Raw genomic sequence first — 26,906 nt, 5'->3', positions numbered from 1 at the left:
AGGTTACGGCTTGAGGCTTATTAACGATTCTAGATCCTCCCAGCACTAGCCTGAGCCTATTCTTCCTGTCTGCAGCCTGTGAGCTTCTGGGGGACAAGGACAGAGGCTCCTACCCTCTTAATCCCACCTCCACACAGAAGGCCAAGCAGAGAGAGGCTCATCAGATAAAGCAGCAGAACCTTTATTTCCTAACCCACTCCCTGGACCTCTGTCAGAAGGCAGATCAGAGGCACTGTAGATAGAAGGCAGAGTAAGCCCTTCTCAAGCAATCCAGAACCCAGGCTGAGATCCCTTTCCATACGCCAGAGGGAAGGGGAATCAGAACAAGGAGGCCTACTTCTGTGGATTCAAGTCTTGTTGGTGATGTTGAGCAGTAATAGAGGCTTCTCAGAGAAGGTACAGCGATCCTCGACATTCAGGCCTGGATAACAACTTGCTCAGCAGGTTTTCAGGACCGGGTGTCTCGGGCCCTTCTTCGGGGTCGGGGGCCATAGCTGGAGCTAGGTGTGGGGCCCAGGCCAGGGGGTGCCCCTGGGGGCTGGTAACCACACTCATTGGGGTCCAGGGGGTCCCGGCTGAGCAGTACCCACACTGCAGGCACATGTCGGCGCACTGTGAGGGGATCTAGGCCTGTGTCGGGTGAGGTTGGTACCCAGCTGTCCTCTGTCTGCAGGAAGCGCAGCTTGGTAAGCTGGTGCAGGCCTGGTACCCGCCGTTTGACAATCTCAGCACAGCTGACAGCCTTCCCTGCAGCCCGGCCAGAACCTGAGAACACCACATGTCTTGCGCTGCCACCCTCCAGCCGACCCAGCGCCAGCCCCAGCAAGTTGCGGATTTTGCTGCCATCTCGGACCCGCATCTCCAGGGTATCAGGAGGTAGCTGAGGCATTGGGGAAGGGGCTGGGAGTTCCACAGAACCAGCCTTCCGGTAGTGCTCCATCCTGCTAGCTGTTGGGTCCGGGAATCTTGCTGCCCACTGCAGGGAAATGTCAGAAGAATGCTCAGCAATGTGTCCCAGGCCATCCCCCCACTCTGGCTCTCCAGGACAAAGCCCTGCTCCTAAGGCCAGGTTTACCAAGAACAAGACCTTAACCCCTCACTCCCAGCTTCTCAGGACAGGAATTATGCCTGCCTCACTTTGGGAAGGTCTGTAACCCATAAATCCCCATTACCCTGGACAGGGCCATAATCCTCCCTCTGCCCAAGACGGAGACAGAACCAAATTCCCCAAACCCTGGGCCCTTTAAGATAGGTCCAAGCCCCCTCACAGGGGGGCATCCCAAGCTCCCTAGGACTGGGACCACACCGCCCTCATCTTGGGCTCCTTGGGACAGGGTCTGGGCCCTCACCCCAGACTCCCTGAGAGTAAGACTGAGGGGTCCTCCCCCCAGGCATACCAGTGACAGGGACAAGGCTCCCTCACCTCGTGCTTCCAGAGGACAGGGCTAACTAAGCCTCTACACCCTAAGCTCCCCAGTGCATGCAGAGACAAGAGCCCTCATCAAAATGCTCCTCAAAGACAGAGCTGGCTCCTCCCTCGCTCCGAAATCCCCAGGACAGGGTCGAGCACCCCTCTCTGACAGATTCCCAGGGTCATCCTCCACAACCCAGGTCACTTGAGAAACTAAAAGCACAGGCTGGACGCAGGGGTTGCTGGGGCTACTCCTGATGTCGGGCGCGCGGGCCTCGGCCATCTGCACAGCCAAGGGCTACCCCCAGTGCCCCTCCCCACACGGCCAAGGAGTTGTCTTCTCCTGCCCCCCACCTTTCTACCCGCCCCCCCCCTCGCCAGGCGCCCTGCAACTCCACTAGGTTCTAACTCTCACCACCACGGTGCGCTTGCTCTATCCGAAGCCAAGATGGCGCGCAGGGCCGGGTGGGAGGGGCGGGCTCAGGGGCGGGGCCTGGGGGCGGGGCCTAGGGTGGTAGCTGCAGGGCCTCCGCGAAAGATCTGAGACTAGGAAATGAAAACACGCTTAGTCTGTTCTGTGCCTCTCTCCAGGAGGGGCACTCTTACTGGGGAGTAGAGAACCCTGCGGAGGAGAGGAGCGGCCATCTGAGGAGTCCCACGTCCGAAGGATGGGAAGGATTTGGCTCTTAAAAGATGGCAGTGATGGTATTACTAGTTGAGCACACTGCAATAGCAAAGGCGAAGCTGCGGGTTTCACTTTGGACATGGACAAGAGGTTGCATTTGGAGTGGCTGCTGCTGCGCGGGCGAGGACCTTGGTCACTGAGTTCTGAACTTGACCTCATTCAGTAGGCACTGGTGGGCCAAGGGGGTCAGTCAAAATAGTTCATATGCACGGCTCACTCTGGCTGCAGTGGAGGGGGTGGGGTGTGGAAATCGGGCCACAATCGCTGGTGACTCATGGCCGCTAGTTCCCACAGGTGTAGCCACGGAGGCCCATCAGTTGCCCAGCATATAATAGGCACTCAAATATTTGGTGAATGATTTGTTGAAAGAATGAACCAGAGAAATGGCAGTGGGAATGGAGAAACGTAGATTAAATTGGGAGATATTAGTAGGTAGGTGCGGTGAGGAGATGGTGACTCTTTAGACAGAGGAAAGGAGTCTAGGATGACACCCAATTTCAGACTTAATTCACTGAATTTTAGATGCCTGTGAGATCTTGCGGGTTGAGTGATCGGGGCAGGAAGTTGTAAAGGGATCTGGAGACCCGGCACTCCCTGAGACCACAAGGGGGCAGCAAACACTTGGTAGAGTGAGGTGGCAATCTGAAGTCTGCTTTCTCATCAGGCTTCCTCTTTCTCAGGATCCTATCTGCCTTTGCAAATGCTGCTCCTTGGGCTCTCAAAACCCTGTATATTACCCTCTAGGGCTGCCTCCTCCATTCGTTTCTTCTGTGTCCCAAAGGACCTTTGCCCACCTGGTGGGACTACCCATTTCCTTGATTCTCTGACAGCTAACCTGTACAGGGCAGGGATCAGGTGGATCCTGTGTCCTCCCCACCCGACATGCAATCTGACATGAAGAGGGAAACATATGTGAATGTTCCACTCACATCAACCAAATGAGAACATTTGTCCTGAGAGCCCCACCCCTCCTGGACAGCCAGACCAGGATAAGTGTAGCTCCTGATTCAATCACTAGGAAGATTGACAGCTCTGCCCTCCACCACCTCCATCCTCACCTCCCTCCCCATCCTAGACCAAGAAGCAGGCACACTCCTTCAGTGATCTCTACAGTTTATTGCACTGGAGTAGGACACTGATGAGGGGAGGGAGTGCAAAGAGGAAATCTCACGTAGCCAGACCTATGACCTCAGGGGCCCACCTGAGTGCAGACAGGTAGGCTGTGAATCCAATAAATACAGAGCTGCCTCTGCCTTGCTACAAGGGCAGGCTCACACAGGGCCCCAGAGCCTGGCTGCTATGGCTCACCCTGGGATGAGGAGCAGCCATCACTCCTCTGCTGGCTTCACTTGCTTGGCGGCTTCTAGCTGGCAAAGTAGCTCATCCCACTGCACGAACTGCTTGGAGAGAAGCAATGTCTAGTTGCAGGTCAAGGTGAAAACAGGAGTCTGAGTAAGGTCGTGCAGATATTTTGCATCTGCCAAAAGGGCAGGGGAGCAGGGGAATAGGCTGGTTGGGATGGGATGAAGCAGAGCTAAAGATGAAACAAAAACACAGGGTTTTGGACAGCGCACCTCAAGGGTCTGGCTGAGCAGAAAGGATACAGTTTTGTTGTATTCCTCCAGGAGGGCCTTGGACTCCTCAGTGATCTCCACACACTGGTCCTGTGTAAGAGCAAGGAGTCGGACAAAGCCCCCACTTGCCACTAACCTTCCTGCCTGACCAGGGCCCTCACCCCCACAGAGCCTAGTGAAGGTGATGTTAACCCCAGAGCCAAAAGGAACAAATTTCTAAGGGGGTACTTTGAGGCTCCAAGATGGGTACACTAACAGCAGTCTTAACGCTGATGGAAGGGGTAGTGGACCACACATTTAAGGAAACACTACTGCTAATATATGTCTCCTCCCCTGTCCCTTATTTCTGAACCCTTTTTGAATTTACTGTAGACCCTGGGAATAGTTAAAACAAAAAAATTCAAAACAGCTTCTTCACCCACAGTCAAGGATACACTATCCCCAGGAATTCTCGGATACCTCCCAACATCAACCTTTTAGTGTCTCAGAGTAGCCCTATTCTGGGAGGCAGAAGATCTGGATGTGGCCCTAGGTAGGTCCCTTCCCTCTCTAAGGCAGATGGAAGATAAAGGATAAACCCCACAGTTTCCCCTGTGAGCCTGAGGCTATTTCCCCAAGCAGCAGAGGTGGGGACTAGGAGCCTCACCACCTCCACTTTCCCTTCCAGTCCTCTCCCCTCCCATACCTGCTGCTGGATGTGGATCTGGGCCAAGCGCTGCAGGCAGGCGGCATGCTCAGGAACGGCTGTAAAACACAACGCACACTGCCCAATGATGCTTGTGCCTTCCCCCGGGACTGCTCAATAGTCTATTAGGTCTTTGGCAGGATTAGAGTATTGAGTGGAAAAACTAAACAAACGCCAGGCTTCATCGACCACTGCAGCTAGAGGTGGTGGTGGGGCTCTCTGCTCACCCCAGTCTTACCCTAGGACCCAAAAAGGAGGGGAAGATATAGGCTCCTAGAAGACAAAACCTTGGGGTCCCCATAGTTGACCCATACCCCTACTCCAGTACTGTAAATAGGAAAAGTAAAAAGAGCTTTGCCTATCACGGGATCTGTCCCATTGCACTTGGCCCAGTGGGACCAGGTCTGTCTGTCCTAGAGAACAGGGAGCCTGCAGGTAGGCTGAGGATAAATGCCAGGTCCCTAAGCTGGCCACCTGCAATCCAACACCTAAAGCCCTGGTCACCATGCTAGGCCCAAAGCTTAAGGCTGTCAGATGCTTAGCAGGTAGCTGATTAGGAGTAGGGAGGGGGAGCTGGGAAAAATACCTCCAGAGACAGACAAGATGGATATCTGAATTCAATTAAAGTCACTGTCTGCTTGTCAAAACCCAACCATAGAGACTGCTCTTAGCAGTGTGGCAGGTAGAATTCACACATATTCACATACCTGGCAAAGATTCTTACAGTAAGAGCTGGGCTCTGCAGCACCCTGAGGACATGCTGAGAGGTGGGGTAAAAGGCAGAAGGAATCTCCAGAGGTGGGGCTGCTGGGATTATACTACTGTGCTTAGGCACAGATTATCTGGGGTTCTGAAACTGAGCTCTCTGCCCTGGCAATTTTAGTCCCAGTGCAGGGGGCAGGCACCCCCAGGGTAGAGGCAGACGAGGAGCAGAACTAGCATGAGCCCAGGGAACCTGAGGTACAGGGAAGTCTTGCCCATCCACCCACCTCTCAGGCAGAGTAGTGGAGAGGTACCTTTGATATGAGCGCTGTCCAGCAAGGGCACCAAAGCCTCCACCTGCTCCAGGAGTGCAATCTGGGAGAGGATAAACTGCTCCTCTGAGGTATAAACAGACAGGATGGTTGCGGTGAGGGGAGCCTGGGCACTGCTACTCCAAAGCAAGAGGCTGAGAACCTGGCAGGGGAGATGGCTGCATCCTGGAGCTTGGGGCAGCTATTCTGCCCACTGGCCCCTTCTCTAAGGGCACATTCCCCCATTCTGCCCCTACCTCTTCTGAATGCCTCTGGTCTGACCCATGTTGAGCAGAAGGAGCCCCTAAGTTTCTCCAAATCCCACCTTCCTCCAAATTTTAACTCCAAGGCCTTTTCCTCTAGCCTCCTTAGCAACAAATTCATTGAGACCCTCCTAGGCCACAGGAGACAAATAAATTCAGACTTAGGTCCCCACAACCAAGGGCTCCTGGAAAGGGAAGGTCTGAAAGAGGAGACGAGGCAGACTGCCAGGCAGGTTCTGCTCAGTGGTTCTGGAGAACTGGGATAGTAACAGAAGAGTCCAATAAGGAGAATGTGGCCCTGCACAGGGGATTTCAATGGTTGCAAAGAAAGGGAAGAGAACTAAAGAAGGGAGGACTGTTATGTCAGATGTTTGGAGGCAAGAATGCTTGTTAATTAGTAGAGGAAAAATAATTCAATTTGCAGAACTGGAGCAGGGAGAGCACAGGAAACAGAGCTGTGTGGGAGGGTAGATCCAGCAGACTGTAGAAGGCTTTGAATGGCAGGCTAAGGATTTAGAACTTTATCCTAGCAAGAGACACACATGCACTGAGTTTCCAAAGCAGACAAAGTGGAGTGTTGGAAGTGTGTTTTGGAGAGATGATACTGGACCACATGTAAGATGGGTAAGACTAGGGTCAAGAAGAGGACCTAGGAGACTGCAACAGTTCATGTGCGAGGGGATGGACACTAAGGCAGTAGCTACAGGGAGGGATGGAGAGGCTGGACTCGAGTCAGTCCTGGAGAAGGTCTGAACTTGATGCTTGAGCCACAGCAATGGCTCAGGGACGTTCTGGTTCACCACAGTATACCTCACACCTAGGACAGTCGGGTTACAGTAAATGATCATTAAACATGTTTTCAACATATGAACAAACACAGGTGCTTGGCAAACCCTACCTTATGGAGTAGTTGACTAATGAGCAGACATCGCCTTGGCCTCTGAAATCCCAGAGCTTTCTCACATGGAAAAAAGATGTTGAAACTCATGCCAATATTCTCCTCTCCTAAATGCAATACTCTCTGCTCCCACCCTTTCCTAGAAGCTCCTTTGTCTAGTGAGCAAAAGTGAGGAAGGTTCTAAAGGAAAATCCTAGCGGCAGGCCATTGATAGAACATTGGAACATTTTACTGTGGTTAGCACCATGACTACAGCTGGTTCAGAAGTATACCACACCCAATACCTACTAGAGAACCACAGGATGACCTCTGGCCTCAGCCCAGACGAAAGCCAGAATTCCAGACAGCAGTTTCCAGGGCTTTATCCATTAGGATTGGCAGGAAGGATTATCCATCTCTGTGCCCCAATTCCCCCACAATCCATATCCCCAGATGTATGTGCACACCTGCTAAGATGAACTGAAGCTTAGAGGCATCAGGTATGGCAATGCGGTCAATGTACTCAGGATCCAGGTATTTGATCAAGTCTTCAACTAGAAAAGTAGGAAGATGGAAAATGGAATAACAGGGATCTGTTTTATGAAGGATATTGGGGGAACGGTCTACCTTGGGGAGCGCCTTGAGTGAGGAGCTGACACCCACAGTGTCTACTAGCAGGCCTTTACCAGGACCCCTTTCTCCACTTCCCTGTTTCTCCCCTCTGTTCACCTGCTGGCTGGCCTCAAACTTCAGAGCTGGAAACATAATTGCCTCCACCACCCTGGGGCCCTCAGTATGACCTATGTTCACCAAAGGTGGAAGGCCCCGTGCCCCTCAGTGCCACCAGGACAATCCAGAGCTTTATGTGATTTCTAGTTACTGAGCAGGTTGCTGAGCAGCTCTGATACAGTCAAAAAGGCATGGGTGAGCCAAGGCCAGAACTCTCAGTGCCCAATTAAATTCCTGCCTCTGAACCTCACCTGTGGAAATACCACACCCCTTCTCCCTCCTTCACCAAAGGGATCTTTCAGACAGAGCTCTTATCCCATAACTTAGGTCACTGTCATGGGCTTGGAGCCTAACCACTGAATAGAACACACACCCCAATTCACCATTTCAGCAGGGAAATATCTTCACACTCTATATCCCCAAAGGGCAATGACCTGGTGGGTGAAGGTCTCAGGAAGCATAGGCATTGAAAAGAAAATAGGCAGGCACCCCATACAGACACTTACTCTTTTTGTAGAGAATCTTTACCCTCTCTCTCTTGCTGGCGATGTTCCCCAAAGCTAACTGTACCTTGAACAGGCCATCAGCCACCTGTAAGGGGAGTAAAAGTTATTTCCAAGATTCACCATGTGGTTCAAGGATTTAAGAGGTAAAGAATCCTCATTCCCTCAGATTCCCAAACCCTTTTGCCCCAGAAATCTAGGTTGGTCACTTTTTCCTGTATTAAAGGAGATGTAACCCCACCTTCTGTGAATCCTCAGTGGGAAGAGGGAGATAATCATGTCCATGTTCTCAAGTCTGGGGAAGGTGATGAACTATTTTACAGTTTATGGGGCTCTACCATATACTATATATTCCCTGGTTCCTACCTCTCTGACTGAACCTACCTAGGCTTTAAGGAGAGAGGATGAGGAATTCCAACATTAAAGGGCTGAATAGATGGAGAAGCAATGGAAGTGAATGATCTCACCCAGGTTTTAGGATAGAGGGTGAGAAATGCCAAAATTCAAGGGTCAAATATATGGCGAGGAAATAAGACTGAGAAGCAGCAGCCAGAGAGGTAAGAGGAAAACCTGAGGGTTAGCATCATATATGCCAAAAGGAGAGAACGCTTTAAGAAGTCAGTCTCAAATGGGGCACAAACTGCTAGTGACAACTAATTCCACAAATGTGTACGTGTACAAACAGACATCATTACCTCCGATGCACTTAATTCCAAGGTATTCCTGACACTCCGCCTTCAGTGAAAGATCTTCCCATAGTAAAAACGGCAACTGATCATCAGAGTTGTCAAAATTCAGGAACTGGTGTGAAGGAGTGCTGGTCCGTATTGGAACACCCAGCATCCTAATTTTGGGCCTCTCAGACCTTACCTCTCATTCCCCAGGGACTTCCTTAAGCACCTCTGCTCTGCCTCCTCTAAGTCCCACGGACCTCCTTCTGCGCAATTCATTTAGCAATTAATTACATAGGGCTCCATGACAGCCTTCCATTGTGGACTTCAGCTTTTATTGGAACTCTCATTAGTCAGCTTCTCCAAGAGCGTTAAGTCTCCCCAACTGGCCCGAAAGGGTAGGGGCGGAGTCTTACCACAGTTCACACTGAGCCCATTACAAGCGGGCTTAATAACCCGCAGTTACCTACAAGGGTATGGACCCCGAGGGCCCAATGTGCTCCGAAGGTCTCGGACCATTGTTATTTCAAAGGCCGAACTGCGGATGATGGGACTGAAAAGTCATCCACCCCGAGGCTCACGCCGGGAGACCGCCCTTGCTCTGCCCCAGAAAGAGACCAATGGACTCTAGATCGCTCACCTTCCGCGAGCCGCGCGACCCGCCCGGTCCGTACACCCAGCGTTCCAGCTCTTCCACCCGGGCCTGTAGCCGCTGCACATCGGTCACAGCCGCCATAGCTACCGCCCCGCCTCAGTTGGGGAATAGCCAGGGGCGGGACGTCCGTCCAAATAGAGAAGTCTGGCCAATACGAGTGCACGGGCGTCCCTCAATACAGGAAGTAACGCCACGACTGAAGCCTTCAGTGCCGGAAGCGAAGGTCTGGGCCGGCGAAAGGAGTCCAAAGCTGTCTGGTTACCTAGGCAACGGTTACCTGTCAGGCCCTACCCTATCCCAATTCCTGTTTGTCAAAGACAACCTTTGCATTTCTTCTTCTAATTTTAGGGTACCAAAGAGATTTCCCCACCTCATTCCCCGAAGCTGCGCATATAAATACACCCATTAATCCAAGATTGGTCCGTTCCCATAGATCAATAGGAGGCCCTGTGAAATACCATAATCTTTTAGTTTAATAAGGTTCAAGCGATTAAGTGTCTTGCCCAGGGCATCTCAGTACTATAGTGGCAGAATCAGAATTTGAACTCGGGCAGTCTGCTTCCTGAGACCAAACTCTTCTACTCTCGTGGACCTTTGCTATTCTGTCTTCCCTATGAGAACTCCTGGCTTAACGCAGCCTGAGTATACCACACCATTCCTTTCCAACCCCCAGATCCAAACAAGTAAAAGAGGCACTGGAGAGGGAGGAACTGCAGCTTTATTATCCAGACGTGACCTGAGGGACACCTCCTTCACAAGACCCCAACCCAACACTTCATCTGGCTCCTGAAGAGAGAAGCAGCAGGTCTGACTCCAAGAGGTGGGGTCCTAGAGATGACATTGACACAGAGGGCACTGGAGGCAGGGCTCCTTGGTAGATGCTGGAGTTGGTCAGAGAGGAAGTGCCCTCCCTTTACAATGAGGTAGATGTAACATCAAAAGAAAACTCTTTGGCTTCAAGTCCACATGAGGGGTGTAGTGGTCACCTCCCAGGGTTGGGTCCTAGGGTGGGCCCCCTAGAAGAATCAAGGTGGAGGGAGTGTCTCCCACCCCTCCCCCCAGCAATGGGCTGGGGCTCTTAGTTCCAAGTGAGTGCTCTCAGGGTGAGGTGTTGGAAGGGGGTCCTGTAGGGGCTGGGGGTGCAGGGTTAGCTGGGCCCTGGGAAGCTGGCACAGGCTGACGGCGGGCAAAGAGGATGCCTGACAAAGAGGTGAGGAGATGATAAAGGGTGAATACAAGCAGGAGAGGATAGGGCAGGGAAACAGAAGGAAACAAAATTAGTGACCTGATTGCTAGAACACCACACATTTACCTCTGCCACCAACCAATGAGGACCAAACCCTTTGGTCAGTTAGAGACTCCTATGCCAATAGAGATACCCCCAAACAGGTAAACAATAAATATTTACACTGATACACAGGCTGTTGACAAGGTAGACATCCCATGCTACCCATGCTAGAGAGGTCATGCCTCGGACCCCATGCCGTGTAGACAGCCCCTCCAACCCATGCCAGTGGAGCCATCCCCTGAACCTCATATTACCCATGCAAGTTTGGATATCTCTGAATCTCATGCTAGTAGAAAAAGCCTAAAGTCCCCATGCCAATGTAAATACCCCTGACCTCATTCATGCCAGTGTGGACAGTCTGTGGTACCCATACCAGTGTAGACCACCCCGTTGATCTCTAGCGCCATGTTGATACTGCTGATACCACTGCCTGCCAGATTGAGAGGCCCATCCAGCCGCTCTTCTGTCCAGGAGGGGGCAGGAGAGTCACACTTTTGGGAATCGGACTTCAGACTTACAAGCTCCCCCTCCATCTCTGTAGACATCCCCCACCCCATTCTACTTCAGCCCCACACGGGTAATCACAGTTGTCTATTGAGGGATGTATCTGCCCCACCTCCAATGCTTATTAGGTGATGGATCTGTCCTCCCACCATACACAGGCCCAAAGACCTATCAGCAACAAGCCTCTCCTCACCCCTTAGGGGAACCTTGCCATGGGGAAGGAAACTGTGGTGTGCACCAGGTCGAGGTGGGTCCATGGGCCCCATCAGCACAGCCCTCTTCTCTGGAGGCTCCTCTGGTGCCAATTTCTCCCGCGCAGGTCCCAAGGCCAGGCCCACAGGCAGTGCCAGTCGAGGGGTTGGAATTCCACTCTCCTCTGGAAGAACAGGTCATTCAGTTCCCCTGGCCCAACCAACTCAATCTTTGCATTTGGTTCTCCCTCCAGGCCTGGGACCAAAGGAGATCGGTCACCCAAGCTCAAGCACCAAGTTCAATCTCCACTCCCATCCAAAGTCTCAGCCTATAGCCTCTGAACTGGAGAACCCAAAAGACAAATATATATGTTTAGGTTGGTCTAAATCAATTTAGAGGATTTCCTTGTTCTCAGTTGTTAGATAAACCAGATCACAGGAGGCACAAACCACATGAAAATAGGAACCCTGGATGGACAGGTGTGGAATGGAATGGCTTTTGGATAAAGGACCTTCAGCCCCGTGCCACAGTAACCCTTACTCCAGAGGTTCCAAGGCTTCATTGACCCCAAACCTCAGGAGCCCTAAACTTTAGGGTGCATTAAATCTCAGCGCTTCACCAGTCCCTACTGCCCCATTCCTCAATGCCTCCCGCATTTCAGAGTCCCCATATTTTAATGTTCCCTGTGTCTCAGCGTACCCCTAGGTTTCAGCGACCCCCAAACCTCAGGCCCTCCCCCTTCACACCTTTCTTAATGGGGCTCAGCTGTGCGCAGGCGTGCGCCGGCAGACCCGAGGCGGAGCCCTGGGCTGGGCGGGGACCCGGCGTGGGCGCTAGCAGGACAGAGCCAGGACTCGAGGCGGGGCCGAGGGTGCCCCGAGGAGGCGGGCGTCCCAAGCCGAAAAGCGGGGCGGCGGTGTAAGTCTGACGACGGCCCTCGCGCCGGTTGCTGTCAATAGCGGCCTGGAGCTCCCCAGGGGAGCTGAGCGCCCGTGTCTCGCACTCGTACGGGTACAGGTACTTCATGTACCTAGGGGCGGACAGGATCTGTGCACAAGGGAAGCTGGGCCCCGCCGATCAAGGCCCACACCAAAATGCCTGCCTAGGGGCCCGCCTCGCCCCGTGCCCCCGCCACCCGCGCCTTGCCCCCTCCCAATCTTCCCGCTCCTCCCCGCTCCCACCGCTTAGTGCCCGTGTGCCTGGCCTCACTGAGTGCGTAGAGTGAAGGCAGCCGACGTGATGGTGGTGGGCAGGCTGAGGCCGCGCGTGACCTCCCGCCACACCTTGCGGTTGATGACTTCCACCAGGCCGCCTTTGGCTGTCACCAGGCGAAACAGTGCGTACAGGTCCAGCACCTGCTTCGCCATAATGGGCACGCGGTTCACTGGTGTCCCTGGTGGGGGTTGGGCAGAAAGTCAGGACTAGAAGACTAACACCCAGTCTGCGGGCATCCTCGACGACTGAAGAAGTCAGCTGCCTGGACGAGACTGGGATATAGGGCGAGACCTGGCGAGAGGAGGGGAAGAGGGAGGGGTGGGGAGGTGGTGGTTTGCCAGGCAGTGCTCACAGCGCCCAAGGAAGTAGGCAAACTTCTGCAAAGGGCCAGAAGTTAAATGTTTTAGGCTTTACGGTCCAAAGGTCCCTTTAGAACGACACTCTGCCACTGTAGCCTGAAAGCAGCTGTGCAGCTGTGTTCCAATAAAACTTTATTTATAGACCCTGAAATTCGAATTTCACACGTCTGGAATGTTATTTGTCTTTTAGTTTTTTACATTATTAAAAACCATAATAACCATTCTTAACTCGCAGGCGGCTAGGTTTGGTTTACAAGCTTCAGTTTGCCCACCCCTGGGGTAGACCGTAGGAAGGACTTCCTGACAGTGCTGACGAGCCCAGCTCCTAAGCAGCGATCCCGGTGGCTGCATGAAGCCCAAGGATGGTGGATGGGAGAAGAAGCAGCCCCTGCCTCCGCTCGCCAACTCCGCAGCCCGCACCGCCCCCGCCGGCCAATCCTGACAAAGGGGCCTGTCTGCGCTGAGCGATGGGCCCCAGTTAATTCCTTACCGATCCCGTCCCCTTCCGCTGCAGCCTTTGGACCCGAACAATTAGCTGCGGCCTGATTAATGGGGGAAAATTATCGGCCCCGTGAGACCCCCTCCCCCTGCAGAGGGAGCTGAGGGAGGCAGACTCAGGGGAGGCAGAGCTCTGGGCCTGGTGGGGGAAGTGCTGGGACCTGCTCAGACCTCCCTGGCCAGTGGAGGTCTCCAGTGGAGGGGAGACCTCAAGGAAAGGGCAGGGAAGGTACAGTGGGACCCGAATGACTAGGTCTCCCTAAGGAGCAAAGGGATCTGGGGCCCCACTAGAATCCCTACTTAGGAATGGCCCTGTAAGGGGTGCTGGGCCTGGGGTGAGGGCCTGAGGGACTTTGGCCAGCTTCTGCACTGCAGGGGGCTGGGGCGGGGGGGGGGGGGGGGGGGGTGCAAGGCAGCCAGTTAATTAGCAGCTTATCAGGCCACGCTCTGAGTGAGTTAATTAGCTTTGTAGAGAGAGATAATGAGTCAGTCTTTGGACACATGAATCTGGGGAGAAGCCTAAGTGATGGACTGCCACCCATCCTGATCCCCTGCTGGACCCTTCTTGCATTCTCTTCTAGCTCCGAGATTTCTGGAAAGGATTTTCTCTTCCTCCGTAGTCCCCACTCACATGGTCCCCAGCCTACCCCTTGAGAAGTCCTTCCTTCAGTCTAATCCCAGTCCTTCTTGTTGTAGAGCACATTGGGTGTCCCCTGCCTGGTGCATGGGGAAACTGAGGAGTGACAAGGCTGGAGGAAGGGTCAGTGAAAGAGGACCAAAGGCATTCCCAGTCCTCTAGTCTTGGGAAGCTCCCCCACCCCACTCCACCAAGCCAGCCTTCCACCAGTTCCCCTTCCCACCCCCCCAATTGATCCCACACTCATTAACCTGCCAGTGGGCTGGCCACTAATTAATTGCTGGGTGGGGGAGAAGGGCAGGGTCAGAGGTTAAAGCTGTTATTGAGGGCCCAAAGGATAGGTGCTGCCAAGCTCAGGCCTCTGCAGAGAAGACCCAACCTGGTAAGTGGGGGGCCCTTCCCTTCATCACCCCACTCACCCCTCTTCTGCATGAAGCTAAACAGGTCATCCAGAAATTCCTTCCTCTTGGGGTCTGCATCAAGCTCGTACAGCTGGGGAAGGACTGAGGTCATTTTCCAACTCCACTCACCCACCCCCTGGGACCCCAACTCAGGTTGTACCCTGAATAAGGGTCCCCAGCTGAAGGGGTAACTTGGGTCTGAAATGTGGACTCCCAGACATTAGGCTCTCTCTCCCTGGGTGCAGGTAGGGGCACTGTTTTCTAATACACACAGAGACCCTCTACTGGCTAGTGGTGTGCTGTGTAGGTCAAACCACCCATCTCAGGTGTGGGGCAAGAGAAGACGCTATGGAGACTAAGCTCACTGCCCCCCCCCCACTCCCCCACCCTGGGCATGCACAGAGTGCAGGAAGGAAGTCAGGCTGGAGCTGTGTTCCACACCGGGGAGACTGACAGGTTCATCTGAAGCACTCTTTCACTCTTGTTCATTCCTGCAAAGGGCTTGGGGATGATGCCTGTTCACATCTCTGCATGTCAGTGCTGGGGATGATGACTCTAACCCATCCCTCAGACAGGATATATGCTCAGAAGCTTCTGGATTGAAACCTGGGGCCCCTCAGCCCACCTTCTGGTCTGATCTTCCAGGGACAGTGACCTGCCCACTATAGAAGCTGCCACAGGGGCAATGGCCCTGTACCACCCAGGACCTGTGGGGTCAGGACTTGAAAGGCCCAGGGGGTAATCCCACACATTCCCAGTCACCTGGAGCCCCACCTCCAGTATCATCTGAATACCAGCCAGGAGGAACAATCCCTAGAGTAATAGTCATTTACCCAAGAGTAAGAGACCCTGAGTAACACCTACAGGTTAACACTCCATCTCCCAATAAGAACTCTCAGTAAAAACAAAAAACCCCATAACACACCTCAGAGATTCACCTTCAGAACCATGCTCCCACAAGAACTGAGCCCTAAGTCTTGGATGGATGCCCACAAAGAACACACACAGTCTCCAAGTAATAATTCCCAGACTTATACCTAGGAGAAAGAGTTGCTATAGCCATTTCTCCAGAATATCACAGCCCTGAGTAACACTCCTTTTTACACTAATGCCACAGAGTACTAACTGAAGATGAGCAGTTCTGGAAACCACCCAAGACGATTGCCCTGCAGGTACCACCCCTAGAGTCACAGCCCTGCGGAATACTTGCATAGTGATAGCTTGGAGTAGTGCTTTAGAATAACATCCACATGGGTTCCACAGGGAGGAGGAACTCAAACATGGCCCTAGGAGTAAGATCCAGTCATTTCCAGCTGCACAGGGGCTCCTTAGTCACACTGCGGCTGTAGTGGCCGTCACAGGCTGGGAACTGTCACCCACAGAACTCAGGCCAGGGAGAGGATGTGGATGAGGGGAATGTGACAGGAAGAAATGAGGGGGATATCAGCTTGCCAAAGGGGTGGCAACCTCCATTTCGCTTCCAAAGACAGAAGAAGGCAGCCCGAGACACCCCCACTGATCGCTGAAATATGACCTTGTGACTTGATGTGTGAGAAGGTAGGGTAGGATGGTGCATTGTAACCCTTAGTCGTCAGATCCCCCTCCCTCAGAATTCTTAAAGGCTCCCTCACCCTTCCCACTTTCCCTTCCAGCCTCACCGAGAGCCTCCAATCAGTCAGCCTCCATGTTTCTGGGTGTCTTCAGCACCTCTTAATGTTTGCCTATGTCCTTCTTTGTGTGTCTCGTGACTATCTATCCATCCTTCATTCTCTCTCTAGGTCTCTGCGTCTCTGTCTTTCCATTTTGTAGAGGGCAGGCTACTCATCACCAGGCTCTGTTTTTGCCCAGAGATGAGGAAGACCAGAGGGCCTGACATTGAGGGGGTCCTACCTGCTTGAACTGTTCCTCGTAGGTCCACTCATGGGGATGAGGTCCAGGGGGCTGTCTGGAAGGTGAGCTGGGGCCCTGGGTTCCTGGACGACTCTCCTCAGCTGCCTCTTCCTCGGCCCCGGCTTCCTCCCCCTCCTCATCCTCTTCAGTATCCTCCTCTTCCTCAGCCCCAACCTCCCCCAAGGCCCTCTCTGGGGCCTGCAGAATCCGGAGGCCAGGCAAGGGATGCCGCGGTGGCGATGGGCGTGGAGGGGCCAATGGCCCCACCCCCTGGGCCAGTCGGGCTGCCTGCTGCCTCTGCAGGGCTTCCATTACAGCTTCCAGGCGCAGTCCGCCCGCTGGTGGGGTGGCTGGCACCAGGCGGGGCCCGGAGGAAAGGGCCGTCTGTGGGGGAAGGCATTATGGGTGTTGGGCCCTACTGCTCCCACAACCCCCAACGCAAGGGGAGGTGGTCATGGATTCAGGGAAGTGCAGGAGGGGCATAAGGAGAAAGAAAGATAGCTTTTCCAGAGATTAACAGAGAGGTAGAAAAGAGAGAGAGAGCCAAAGAGACCGAAATGGGCATTGACGGGGGACAGGTAGAGACGGAGCAGATCAAACAGGATGACAAGGACCAAGAAACAGAAGGGGGAGAGTGAGAGAGCGCGATCCAACGGTGGTGGAGGTGGGGATGACAAGGAAATGTGGAGATAGAAATGTTGACGGGACAGAGAGACAAGGAGAGACAGAGGTGGGGAGAGACAGACTGAGAGGGACCAAGATGGAGAGGCAGAGACATCAGGCAGAGACAAGAATGGAGAGACGGAGATGGGGAGAGGCGAGATTGATAGATACTGGGTAGAGGGACAGGGAAGGTAAGAGAGAGGGTTGAGCAAGAGATAAATATCAAAGACCTGAGTGGCAGGCAGTCCAAAGAGAGAGACACAGACACAGAGACAATTAGTGAGACCGGGACTGAGAGAGGAGAAAGACCGACGCGCCTGGAGACAGAGACAGAAGAGAGGGATTAGAAAGAGATAGGGTGAGACAGTAGATAGAGGGGGAGAGACAGAGGCACAAGGAAAACAGTCGGAGAGACGCAGAGAACTAGAACCAAGGACCCTCAGGAATAGAGGGCGGCAGGAGCAGAGCTCAGGATGGGCACCGAACCAGGTGGGCAGGGGCGGCGGGGTCTCGACGCCCACTCTCTGGCTCCTGGCACCCTGCGGCCTCACTCACCAGCCTGGCGCGGCCCGTTGCCCCCGGCGTCTCCACGGCTCTCCCTAAGCAATGCCCGCCTCTCGGGCAGCCCCAGCCTCCGCTTGGTTCCCTGCGCGGGATTCCCCGCTGTGCGCTCCTGCCGCCGTGCGCTCCTCTGGCCGCGGTGCGCTCACGCCGCTTTGCTAGCAGCGGCCGCGGGGGCGGGACCCCAGCAGGGCAGGGCGGGCGGGGACACAGCGAGAAAGGTCCGGGTGGGCTCTGTCGCTCCCAGCCCCCCAACAGGTGTCTCCCACCCTCCACACAGCCAGATTCGGGGGAAGGGGGCGCTGGAGAGCTGCGGGGAATCGTGCAAAGGAGAGTGAGGGGTCAACCTACCGCCACTGGACTCAGGATCAGGGCCCCGCCCAACCCAAGTCGTGCCCCCCAAACCCACAGTCAGTGAGTGCCTGCATTCACACACAAACAGCTGTGTTAACACACCCACATACCCTGTCCCAAGTTCAGGCACCCAGCTGCCCTGTTTCACATATGAGTTTCACGGACACTACAGCGCCAATGGCCTGTGATCATGAAGTGAATCACTCTGCAAGATGCTGGGGTGAGTGTGAACAGACTGCAACTTTTCCCCATGCCCCACCCAGGTGTTGTCCCCAAGTGCACGCACGCTGCAGTTTGCACACTAGGTGCACATGGTGGTGGGCTCACACCTGTGTACACACAGAGGTCCCTCTGCACTGATTCCACACCTGCAGCAGAGTACACGTGCTACACGGAGACACACAACTGCACAGTTGCTTTTTTTAAAATAAAGATTTTATTTATTTATTTTTAGAGAGAAGGAAGGCAGAGAGGGAGAAAAACGTCAATGCATGGTTTCATCTCACGCGCCCCCTACTGGGGACCTGGCCCTCAACCCAGGCATGTGCCCTAGACTGGGAATCCAACCAGTGGCCTTTGATCCACAGGTTAGCGCTCAGTTCACTGAGCCACACCAGCCAGGGCCTGCACAGTTTTTTTTTTAAAAAGCTCTTTTGACCTTCTATTACGGACATCTTCAAACATATGTACAAAAAGACGAATCTCTGGTACTCATCACGCATTTCAACTGTGATCAGCATTTTGCCCATCTTCACACACGCCCTCCACACACGTGTGCATGACTCCCCAGTCTGCATCTCGACCCCTTCAGGCAACTGATGCAGGACTACCCAACCCCAGTTATACTGCAGATGCTGTTCCTTATTTGGGGGTCCTGAAGGCAGGTCACAGTTCTGAGCATCCCGGACCCCGCTCCTCTCTGGCACCCTCAAACATCCCCCAGTTTCTTCCTGAATGCGGTGGAATCAACTTGCCAAAGCAGGAGGGCCACCTGAAGGTGAGAACACGTGTCTGTAGGGGTAACACCTGGCATGGGTGTGGAACGGCTGTGTCAAACCCAAACCAGCACCGGAAATCATCCCCTGACCTTACACCCAGTGAGGCAAGATCCCTCCCAGGTACATTTCCCCAGGAGGTAAAAATTCAGGCGTGACTTTTGCTTCCTTTCCCTCACCCCACCCCCACCCCAATCAGTCTCCTCCTCTCAGACCCAGCTTGTCCTGGCCTGGGCCACCAGCTCTTCTTACCAGGATGACACCCCCCACCTGCTCTCCTTGTCCCTAGCCTCCACCGTTGTCCCCAGCCCAGCTCAGCTCCCACGGGGGCACTAAGTCTTTGTTCTCTTTGGCCCGTCCTTGGCCACACTGAGGCTCAGTCCTGCTCACACCTCTGGCTCACTCCAGTGCCCTCCCACTCACATTTCAGACCTAAGTGTCAGACTCCTTTCCCACTAGAAAGCCTTGTTGATCCAACCACCTTCAGTACCAATGCCCCCTATCGCATAGCATAGTTTTGTGTGGTAAGTTCTGGGGCAGTCAAGCCCCTTCCTCTCTCCATCCCTCTCTAAGGCTGGGACCACAGAGGGGAGACTCATTAAATGTGCAGAGGCAGATAAACATGCCCTGGGGGTCTCCTGGGGGACTAGAGGACAGGGGGTAGAGATTTATAGAACTCCTGTACCCAGCTTGCTTCTCTTTCCCCACACAGCTTCCCCTGGCTGTTTGAAGAGCAGGTATCCAGAGAGATCAATGGTAAGCTTCTCTTGGAAAGGTGGGAACTGGCTTGGGGAATTCCAGTTCAGAGAGTTTGGAGATTGCTTTGCAGGAGGATGAGGGGGAGGAAAGGGGCAAGGGACTGGGCAGCTACTTCCAAAGGAAAAAGAACCCATCAAAACATAGTAAACCCTCCTTTGGGGTCTGAGCCACGAGTGGTGAAACTGGAAAGGGCTGAGGGGAAGGAATAAGCCTAACTGGGACCTGGTTTATCTCTTTTCGTCTGCGACGAGAAAAGGCTGTCTCTCACACCCACACATAACCCCCATCTGATCCTATACCTCACAGAGACAAAGAGAGAGAGACAGACCTAGACCCCCATATTCACTAGCATCTACTTTATGCTAGGCACTGCTGGACACAGGAGTAAATAAAGTCCCTGTTATGAGGGTATAATTTCAGTGGGGAATGTTGTCAGGTGGCAATAAATGAAACGAAGAGACATAAATCTGGGTTGGGAGAATAGAGAGGGAAGGGTGTTATTAGTGATCTATTATTGTGTAACAAATTACATGAAAAAGTAGCAGCTTAAAACATTTATTTTCTCACAATACTGTTAATCAGGAATCTGAGTGGCTGAGCAGGATGGTTCTGGCTCACTGTCTCTCACGAGGTTGTAGTGAAAACTTTGGCTAAGGCTGCAGGCATCTTGACTGGGGTGGGAGGACCCGTTGCCAGGATGGCTCGCTCACATGGCTGTTGGCACGAGGCTCTTCTCCTCAGGTGGACCTTGCTACAAGAGAGGACCTCATGCCTGACTGTCCTCCCAACACAGCAGCTGGTTTGCCTGGGAAAGTGACCAGAGACTAAAGAGGCAGCAATGCTTTTTACAGCTTAGGCTTGGAAGTCACAGTGTCACTTCTGCCATATGTTATTTGTTAAAAATATATCATTAAGCCCTGGCTAGGTGGCTCAGATGGTTGGAGTGTCGTCTCTTACACCAAAAGTTTGCAGGTTCAATCCCCAGTCAGGGCACATACCTAGGTTTTGGGTTCTGTCCCCAGTTGGGGTGCGTACAGAAGGCGACCAGTCAATGTTTTTCACATTGATGTTTCTGTCTCTCTAAAGTCAATTGGCATGCCCTTGGGTGAGGAATGAATATATATATATATGTGTGTGTGTATATATATATATATATATATATATATATATATATATATATATGTATATGTATATATGTACATGTGTGTATGTATATATATATATATTTTTTTTATTTTTCTCCAGCTCATATTCAAGAGTAAAGGAATTAGGCTTCATCTCTTAAAATATCAAAAATTTTATGGAGGTATTTTAAAACCATCGCAGAAAGGCTGCTAATAGACAAACATTAAGGGGAGGACTCTGAGCAGGAATTGAAGGGGGCGTGGGAGTGGGGAGAGAGCCATGGAGATACCTAGAGAAAATTACAGGCAGAACAGCAGATACAAATACCCTAAGGTGGAAGTTTGCTTGACAAGTCAGAAGAGCAGGGCAGCCACTGGGCTGGAACAGGGTTGCTGAGGTGAATGGTCGGGTAATGGTCAGAGCTAACATGGGTCCTGGAGTGGGTTCCTGGAGGCAGTGAAAAGACGGAATGATATGGGAAGCTGATAGAAATGCCCAAGCAGAGACCCAACTAAGAGGCCATCGCAGTTATCCAGGCAGGAGATGATGATGGCTTGGACCAGTGTGGTAGCGGTGGAAGTGACAAAAAGTGATTAGAGTCTGGATATGTTTCAAAGATAGAACTGACAGGATCTGTTGATGCTTTGAATATGGGATGTGAGAGAGTAAGAGCTATGCAAGGCGACTCCACAGCTCCTGGTCTGGGCACGTGGGTAAGTGGAGGTATCCTTAACGGAGACAGTAAAGACTGCAAGAGACGCAGTACTGGGAGAAATCAGTTTATGTTGGACATTTCAAGTTTGAGATGCCAACTAGACAACCAGGTGGAGATGTCGGCAGTTAAATATATGAAGCTGATATCTAGAGCTTCATATTTGGTTGCGACAAGCAATCAGGAGTCAAACATATAGATGATCCTTAACATCCATTCATATTGTTGCAAATGGCAGGCTTTTTCTTTTTTATGGCTGAATAATATTCCATATTGATTCATCTTTGAAGGCATTATGCTAAGTGAAATAAGTCAGAAAGACACCCTGGCTAGTGTGGCTCAGTGGATTGAGCGCTGGCCTGCGAACCAAAGCATTGCCGGTTCCATTCCTCAGTCAGGGCACGTGCCTGGGTTGAGGGCCAAGCCCCCAGTAGGGGGCACATGAGAGAAAACCACACACTGATGTTAGTCTCCATCTCTTTCTCCCTCCCTTCCCCTCTCTCTAAAAATAAAAATAAATTAAAAATCTTTAAAAAAATAAGTCAGAAAGGCAAATACTCTATGTTCTCACTTGTATGTGGAAAAAATCCAAAAAATCCAAAAATCCATAAAAAATCCAAACTCTTAGAATAGATTGGTAGATGCCAGAGGCCTGAGGTGGGTGATAGGGGTAAATGTGGCCAAAAAGTACAGACTTCCAGTTATAAGAAAAATAATTCCTGGGGATATAATGTAACTATAGCTAACACTACTACATTACCTATTTGAAAGTTGCTAAGTGTAGATCTTGAAAGTTCCCATAAACTTTTTTTTTAACTATGTGAGGTGCTAGATGTCAACTAAACTTATTGTGGTTATCATTTCATTATACACATGTATCACTGTTGTACATCTTAAACTAAGATGTTATAAGTCAATTATACCTCAATAAAATGGGCACAGGGGAAGACATATATACTAGATGGTTTTTAAAGTCTTGAAATGATTGAGATCACCTGGGAGGGGTGTAGATACAAGTTTGAAGGTTAGGTCCTGGCAAGTCAGCAGAGGTTTAACAGGTAAGATCTAGCAAAGGAGGCAAAGGAGTAGTGCACTGGAAACCAAGTGTTTTAAGAGTGACCGTATCAGCCCGGACTGGTGTGGCTCAGTGGATTGAGTGCTGGCCTGCAAACCAAAGGATCACCAGTTCAATCCCCACTCAGAGCACATGCCTGGATTGTGGGCTGGGTCCCTACTGAAGGGTGCACAAAAGGCAATCACACATTGATGTCTCTCTCTCCCTCTCTCTAAAAATCAATACTTTTTTTTTTTTAGAGTGACTGTATCAAATGAAAGTTGAGAAGAAATAATCCTGGGCTTAGCAACAGAGATGAGGAGGACCCTGGGAGCTGAGTCCTATGTGGAAGGGAGGGATGATAGGGAAGCTGGGGCATCCCTGATAGATGTGTGGTGAGCCTAGAGGCAGAGCTGGGTTACAGGGTGGGAGAAGTCCTTGGAGGCTTGATTTTGCAACCCATGATCCATGGAGGGGAAGCCCCAGCAGGACCTGTAATGGCCAACATGGTGGTGGTGGTGTGTCAGGACCACCATCTTGCCTGGGCCTCACATTCATTCAGAGCCACAAATTCAAACCTCTGATGTTGCTTACAAATGGTTATACCTGTTGTCTCTTGTATTTTTGTTCATTAGAATGTCAACTTTTTAGAATATATAATTTTAATAACAACGTTTATTTTTAATAAACCAAAAATCCTTAGAGTGGTCTGGGCCTTCCTCAATGTCAGAGAAGGGCTAGGAGGAGGAGGATGAGACTAGTGATGTGACCAGAACACAAAACTGAAGAGGGCAAGTGCAGGGTCTCTGGAGAGCACCTTAGGCACCTGGAGTGCCTCATACTAGTTCCAGCCCCATCTACCTCAGCACCAGATATGTGCCAGCTCCCCACCCCCGGGAGCCTCCAAAGAAGACAGGGGTCCTGGGGAAGGCAAACTGGAGAAAAACTCCTGTCTGGGTCGGGGCGAACAAGATACCCTGAAACCCAGAAAAATGCAGATGGAGACTTAACTAGTCCTCTTTCAGTTCAAAAGTGGGTGCGCACTGCCATCTTGTGGCCATTCATGGTAGGACTCCCAGGACTATTTCCAGACCTGCAGTAGCAGGGGCAAGATAGAGATGTACACCTCACCCAGCCCTGAATTTCTTAAACTGACACATTCAAAACTTGTGAAGACCTTATTAAACACACTGATCTCAAGAGCTCAACCCAGAACTGAAATCTGGGGACTAGGTATAGTAATCTGTATGGTCAATGAACCTCCTAGGTGATTCTTGGGCACACTAAAGTATATAGCCACTGTCATAAAAATCACACAGCAAGGAGAGGCCTTCCTGGGGCCTCCCAGGAGTTAGCACGTTTTCCTACTGCTCAGATACACAAAGAAATGGAACTGTTCAACAGGTCTTTATTAACAGAGAGACAGATGGACAGAAAATGCAGGCAATGTCTGAAAGCTATAATGGGTGTGCGCAAAAACGGCCTTCTCTCTAGGCTAGGAATGGCCCCTTGGATCTAAGCCCACCTCTGCAGGGCCCCTCCTCAGAGGTGGATCCTGGGCTGAGGCCAGCCTCCCCTCCATACCCCCGAGAGAGAAATGGGGGGCTTTCAGGATAGGAGGGACCCTGAACTCAGCATTCTCCACATTCTTCTGGTTCCCCGGTCGACTTGCTCGCTGAGAGGGTGGGGAATAGGCCATGAGGGCACTTGCATAGCAGCGAACAGAACAGGGGTAAGGCGTATGGTGAGGACAGAGAAAACGCATCATAGCTGCAGGTGAAGGGGGCCTCCAAAGGCAACTCTTCTTCCTCACCCCTTCCGCAACTGCTGCTGGGTGGGGGATCAGACCCAGGCAGAGTGTCCCACCCCTAACTCCCTACGCTCCCATCCCTAACTCCAGAGCCCTGACTGGGGGTAGGGAAGCTCTGGAGAGGCCTGAGTTAATGAGTCAAGCTTATGTTATATGTTTGAACATGACTGGACCTCTTGATACACATGGGGCTCCCTCTCTGGACGGGTGTGAATGCAAGATGTCGCCACACACATGGGATCCAGTATCTGAATGTGTGTCCTGTGTCCCCGTATGTCTCTGTGTTTGGTGGTATGAGCATGTATGTCCCTGCCTGTATAGCAGGAACTCAGTATCTGCATGTGTATGTCCATCTTTTCACATGGGCTCCAGCAAATGGATGTATGCGGGGCCTGCCCGCTCCTGTCCACCCACAGGTCTTCCTCCAGGCCTGGAGGGTCAGGGGTCCTGGCCGAAGAGGTAGGTAGTGAGCTCAAGCCGGAGGGCCCTAGCATAGGCGCGAAGAGTGTAGAAGAGGGTGAGGAAGTCCTGGGTGCTGAAGACTGTGTCAGCCAGTGCGAAGGCCAGGGTAGATGGGATGACACCCCGGCCGTACTCCACCATCCATGTGTTTGGCCCCCACTCCACAGCTGTTGCCTCACCAGGCCCATGCACCACTGTCTCCCCTAGGGGACAGGAAGCACCCGCATGAGGAGCCTAGCCCTGCCCTTCCATTGCTGCTACCTCCCTGGCTATGGGATGTCTAGTGGTAGGGAATAAAGAGAGAGCCTAAGCAAAGGAAAAAGCCCGACCTCACTGGCCAGGTTGCCAATCTGGAGGGGTAAGAGGCCAAGATGGCGACTCCTAAATTTTCCTCCGTGGCATCACCTGGCTCATATCCTCTGTTGGGGGAAAGCCAAGGAGGAGCATCTCACCTGACCATAGGCTATTGTACAGAAGTCATGGAAATTTACATTCGCAAGCCTCAGTCAAGCAGAAATTTGGCTAAACTTGGGCTGGGCCCCTTAGATACAAAGGGTAGTGATAAGACTTCTGAGGCTTTCTGAGAGATTTCCATTCAATTACAATGCTTGCCTGCTTGTGACACTCAACCTCAAACTTAGTTTGAAGTCCAAAGCTCTACTTTTTATGTAAAATATTTCACTACATAAAAAAGGAAGACAATGGTTTGCCTTGCCTTTAGGAATGAGAGCATTTCTGATTACCCAACTGTCTCCCCCAAAATTGCTGGAATATGGATTAGTAAAGAACCACCTGTAGCTTACCTCGGGAATAGGGGAACCAGGGGGAGGGCCCCTCACACACCCCTTTCGCATGCCATGGCTCTCTCCCCCAACTATGGGCATCCCAAAACGAAGGAACTCACTTCTCTGACAGAACCTCCCTACCCACCTGGGTAGAAGACCTCACTTTTGGTAGTGCCCTCTCTCCACTGGTGGAAGGTGCCAGAGATTATGGTGTCGGAGATCTCGGCCCAATAGCGTCCTGCGGGACAATCAGATGGACACCGAATATCAGGGTATCGGCGTCATCACATGGCCTGGCCGAACAGAAAGGACGGCATGAGCCCGTGTACAGCCCCAGCCTCCCAGTCCGGCCCGTCGCCAGCACTGACCAGAGTGGCCGCCAGAGCCGAGGGCGGTGCCGAAGAGCAGCACGTACTCGGACAGTGAGGCATGCAGAAGGCACATGGCGCCCATCCAGCCGCCCGCGTTCACGAACACCCACTGCAGTTCCTCGTCGGGCAGCACGTGGCCTGGGTGCAGCCGCCGCAGCTCCACGATGAGCCGAGAGAAGGCAAGCTCGTGGTCCAGCCCTGGCAGGGGCAGAGGAGTATTAGCGCCAGCACCGGTCCAGGTCTAGGGAACGACGCCCCAGAATCCCCCAGCTCGGCCCGGGTCTTCCCAGCCCTCCATCCGTTCGTTCGTTCGCTCACCCGCGTACTGCCGCGCCAGCTGCGCGATCTCTTCGTGCTGGAAGACGAAGCTCTGCGTGCCCAGCCAGAGCCAGACAATCTGAGCTAGTATAGCTGCGGCAGCCAGAAGCAGCGCGGCCCACACCCACCGCCGACCCACGGCCCACTGCATCCCCGCGGGCAGCCTAGCACGACGCAGCACAGAAAGGAGATGGGGCCGGAGGCTACGTTTCTCACTGCCTCCTAGCCTGCGGGGCGCCGTTCAGGTCCCGTTCCCCCGCCACCGCCGTGGTACGGCTCTCCCAGGCCAATTGGAAGTGTCAGGGCATCCAGGCACCGCCCCTCGGGTTGTACCATTTCCTTCCTAGGAGCAGAGATCTCGAAGGGAGTAGGGCAGCGCAGCGCGCACTAGGTAAATGGGGGTGAGGCCAAGCCCTCCCAGCTGCTCTTATAGGACCCCCAGGTAGGGTCTCTCCGAGGGCCATCCCACTTGGGGCTAGGGGATGGTGGCGGTGAGACCCAGAAAGAACGCTCCCCTGGGCTCGCTGACTAGTGAAACAGGCGAGCCCGGAAGCAGAGCTTTCCCGTACTTGTGATGCTTAAGGCCCCGCCTTTGTTAGCGCAGAAGATGGAAGCGGGGTTCTTCAAAGTGGGAGTATTGGGGAAGGCTTTCTGGAGGCGGTGACGTCTGAGCAGTGTCTTTTAGAGAGATGGGAAGGGCATTCCAACCCTTGAGACCTACTCGAAGAGCAAAGGCACGGAGTAGAGAGACAGCGTAGGCCTACAGTTCGTTCTTCCTTCTGAAGCACAAAATATGATACTGAGCCCCTGTAAACCAAATGAGGGTTATGGCAGGGGAGTGATAACGGAAGAGAAACAGAGAAAAGAAGCAGCATACTGCAGTGGAG

General features: G+C 52.6%; 4 protein-coding genes across 8 annotated transcripts; all 4 read right to left on the bottom strand.

The window, feature by feature from the left end:
* Positions 1 to 160: 160 nt before the first annotated feature.
* RPP25L (ribonuclease P/MRP subunit p25 like) lies at positions 161 to 1,889 on the bottom strand. Of its 2 annotated transcripts, none has more exons than XM_053923133.1 (2): positions 1,827 to 1,889; positions 161 to 976 (listed from the first exon to the last, which is right to left on the bottom strand). In XM_053923133.1, exon 2 carries the CDS (start codon positions 938 to 940, stop codon positions 449 to 451), a length of 492 nt encoding a protein of 163 aa, XP_053779108.1. In that variant the 5' UTR covers positions 941 to 976; positions 1,827 to 1,889; the 3' UTR covers positions 161 to 448. The 2 variants fall into 2 exon arrangements, with proteins under 2 accessions (XP_053779108.1, XP_024415875.1); XM_024560107.4 differs by lacking the exon at positions 1,827 to 1,889 and adding an exon at positions 1,424 to 1,562.
* A 1,303-nt stretch (positions 1,890 to 3,192) lies between these two features.
* DCTN3 (dynactin subunit 3) lies at positions 3,193 to 9,179 on the bottom strand. 2 transcript variants are annotated; one of them, XM_045195188.2, is made up of 7 exons: positions 9,052 to 9,179; positions 7,744 to 7,828; positions 6,976 to 7,062; positions 5,372 to 5,455; positions 4,356 to 4,414; positions 3,671 to 3,760; positions 3,193 to 3,493 (listed from the first exon to the last, which is right to left on the bottom strand). In XM_045195188.2, the coding sequence occupies exons 1-7, from the start codon at positions 9,145 to 9,147 to the stop codon at positions 3,425 to 3,427; spliced, it is 570 nt and encodes a 189-aa protein (XP_045051123.1). In that variant the 5' UTR covers positions 9,148 to 9,179; the 3' UTR covers positions 3,193 to 3,424. The 2 variants fall into 2 exon arrangements, with proteins under 2 accessions (XP_045051123.1, XP_024415807.1); XM_024560039.3 differs by having other exon boundaries at positions 3,193 to 3,514; positions 3,701 to 3,760.
* Positions 9,180 to 10,091: 912 nt separating this feature from the next.
* Positions 10,092 to 16,362, bottom strand: ARID3C (AT-rich interaction domain 3C). Of its 2 annotated transcripts, XM_024559930.2 has the most exons (7): positions 16,051 to 16,362; positions 14,179 to 14,251; positions 12,260 to 12,443; positions 11,797 to 12,080; positions 11,052 to 11,234; positions 10,728 to 10,817; positions 10,092 to 10,265 (listed from the first exon to the last, which is right to left on the bottom strand). In XM_024559930.2, exons 1-7 carry the CDS (start codon positions 16,360 to 16,362, stop codon positions 10,165 to 10,167), a joined length of 1,227 nt encoding a protein of 408 aa, XP_024415698.1. In that variant the 3' UTR covers positions 10,092 to 10,164. The 2 variants fall into 2 exon arrangements, with proteins under 2 accessions (XP_024415698.1, XP_045051224.1); XM_045195289.1 differs by lacking the exon at positions 11,052 to 11,234.
* Positions 16,363 to 19,921: 3,559 nt separating this feature from the next.
* On the bottom strand, positions 19,922 to 26,319 carry SIGMAR1 (sigma non-opioid intracellular receptor 1). 2 transcript variants are annotated; one of them, XM_045195257.2, is made up of 4 exons: positions 26,020 to 26,319; positions 25,699 to 25,899; positions 25,476 to 25,568; positions 19,922 to 20,187 (listed from the first exon to the last, which is right to left on the bottom strand). In XM_045195257.2, the coding sequence occupies exons 1-4, from the start codon at positions 26,168 to 26,170 to the stop codon at positions 20,120 to 20,122; spliced, it is 513 nt and encodes a 170-aa protein (XP_045051192.1). In that variant the 5' UTR covers positions 26,171 to 26,319; the 3' UTR covers positions 19,922 to 20,119. The 2 variants fall into 2 exon arrangements, with proteins under 2 accessions (XP_045051192.1, XP_024415997.1); XM_024560229.4 differs by lacking the exon at positions 19,922 to 20,187 and adding an exon at positions 24,364 to 24,748 and having other exon boundaries at positions 26,020 to 26,317.
* Between the last annotated feature and the right edge of the window lie 587 nt (positions 26,320 to 26,906).

This window comes from Desmodus rotundus, chromosome 1 (genome assembly GCF_022682495.2).
Source record: "Desmodus rotundus isolate HL8 chromosome 1, HLdesRot8A.1, whole genome shotgun sequence".
Classification (NCBI taxonomy): Eukaryota; Metazoa; Chordata; class Mammalia; order Chiroptera; family Phyllostomidae; genus Desmodus; species Desmodus rotundus.
Note: the sequence above shows the minus strand (reverse complement) of the source record. Positions and strands in the feature narration are given on the sequence as shown.

Bases quoted from the DNA above. Each gene is read 5' to 3' on its own strand.
- RPP25L (XM_053923133.1), bottom strand. From the start codon at position 940: ATGGAGCACTACCGGAAGGCTGGTTCTGTGGAACTCCCAGCCCCTTCC.
- DCTN3 (XM_045195188.2), bottom strand. From the start codon at position 9,147: ATGGCGGCTGTGACCGATGTGCAGCGGCTACAGGCCCGGGTGGAAGAG. The intron at 3,761-4,355 runs GTATGGGAGGGG...GCTCTTACACAG, and splicing joins AGATCCACATCCAGCAGCAG to GACCAGTGTGTGGAGATCAC. The intron at 3,494-3,670 runs GTGCGCTGTCCA...CTCTCCAAGCAG, and splicing joins TGCTCAGCCAGACCCTTGAG to TTCGTGCAGTGGGATGAGCT.
- ARID3C (XM_024559930.2), bottom strand. From the start codon at position 16,362: ATGGAAGCCCTGCAGAGGCAGCAGGCAGCCCGACTGGCCCAGGGGGTG. The intron at 11,235-11,796 runs GTGTGAAGGGGG...CTGTTCTTCCAG, and splicing joins GCTGAGCCCCATTAAGAAAG to AGGAGAGTGGAATTCCAACC. The intron at 10,818-11,051 runs GTGAGGAGAGGC...CCTCCTGGACAG, and splicing joins TGGCAAGGTTCCCCTAAGGG to AAGAGCGGCTGGATGGGCCT.
- SIGMAR1 (XM_024560229.4), bottom strand. From the start codon at position 26,170: ATGCAGTGGGCCGTGGGTCGGCGGTGGGTGTGGGCCGCGCTGCTTCTG. The intron at 25,900-26,019 runs GTGAGCGAACGA...TGCCCCTGCCAG, and splicing joins GCTGGCGCGGCAGTACGCGG to GGCTGGACCACGAGCTTGCC. The intron at 25,569-25,698 runs GTCAGTGCTGGC...ATTGTCCCGCAG, and splicing joins CGGCTCTGGCGGCCACTCTG to GACGCTATTGGGCCGAGATC.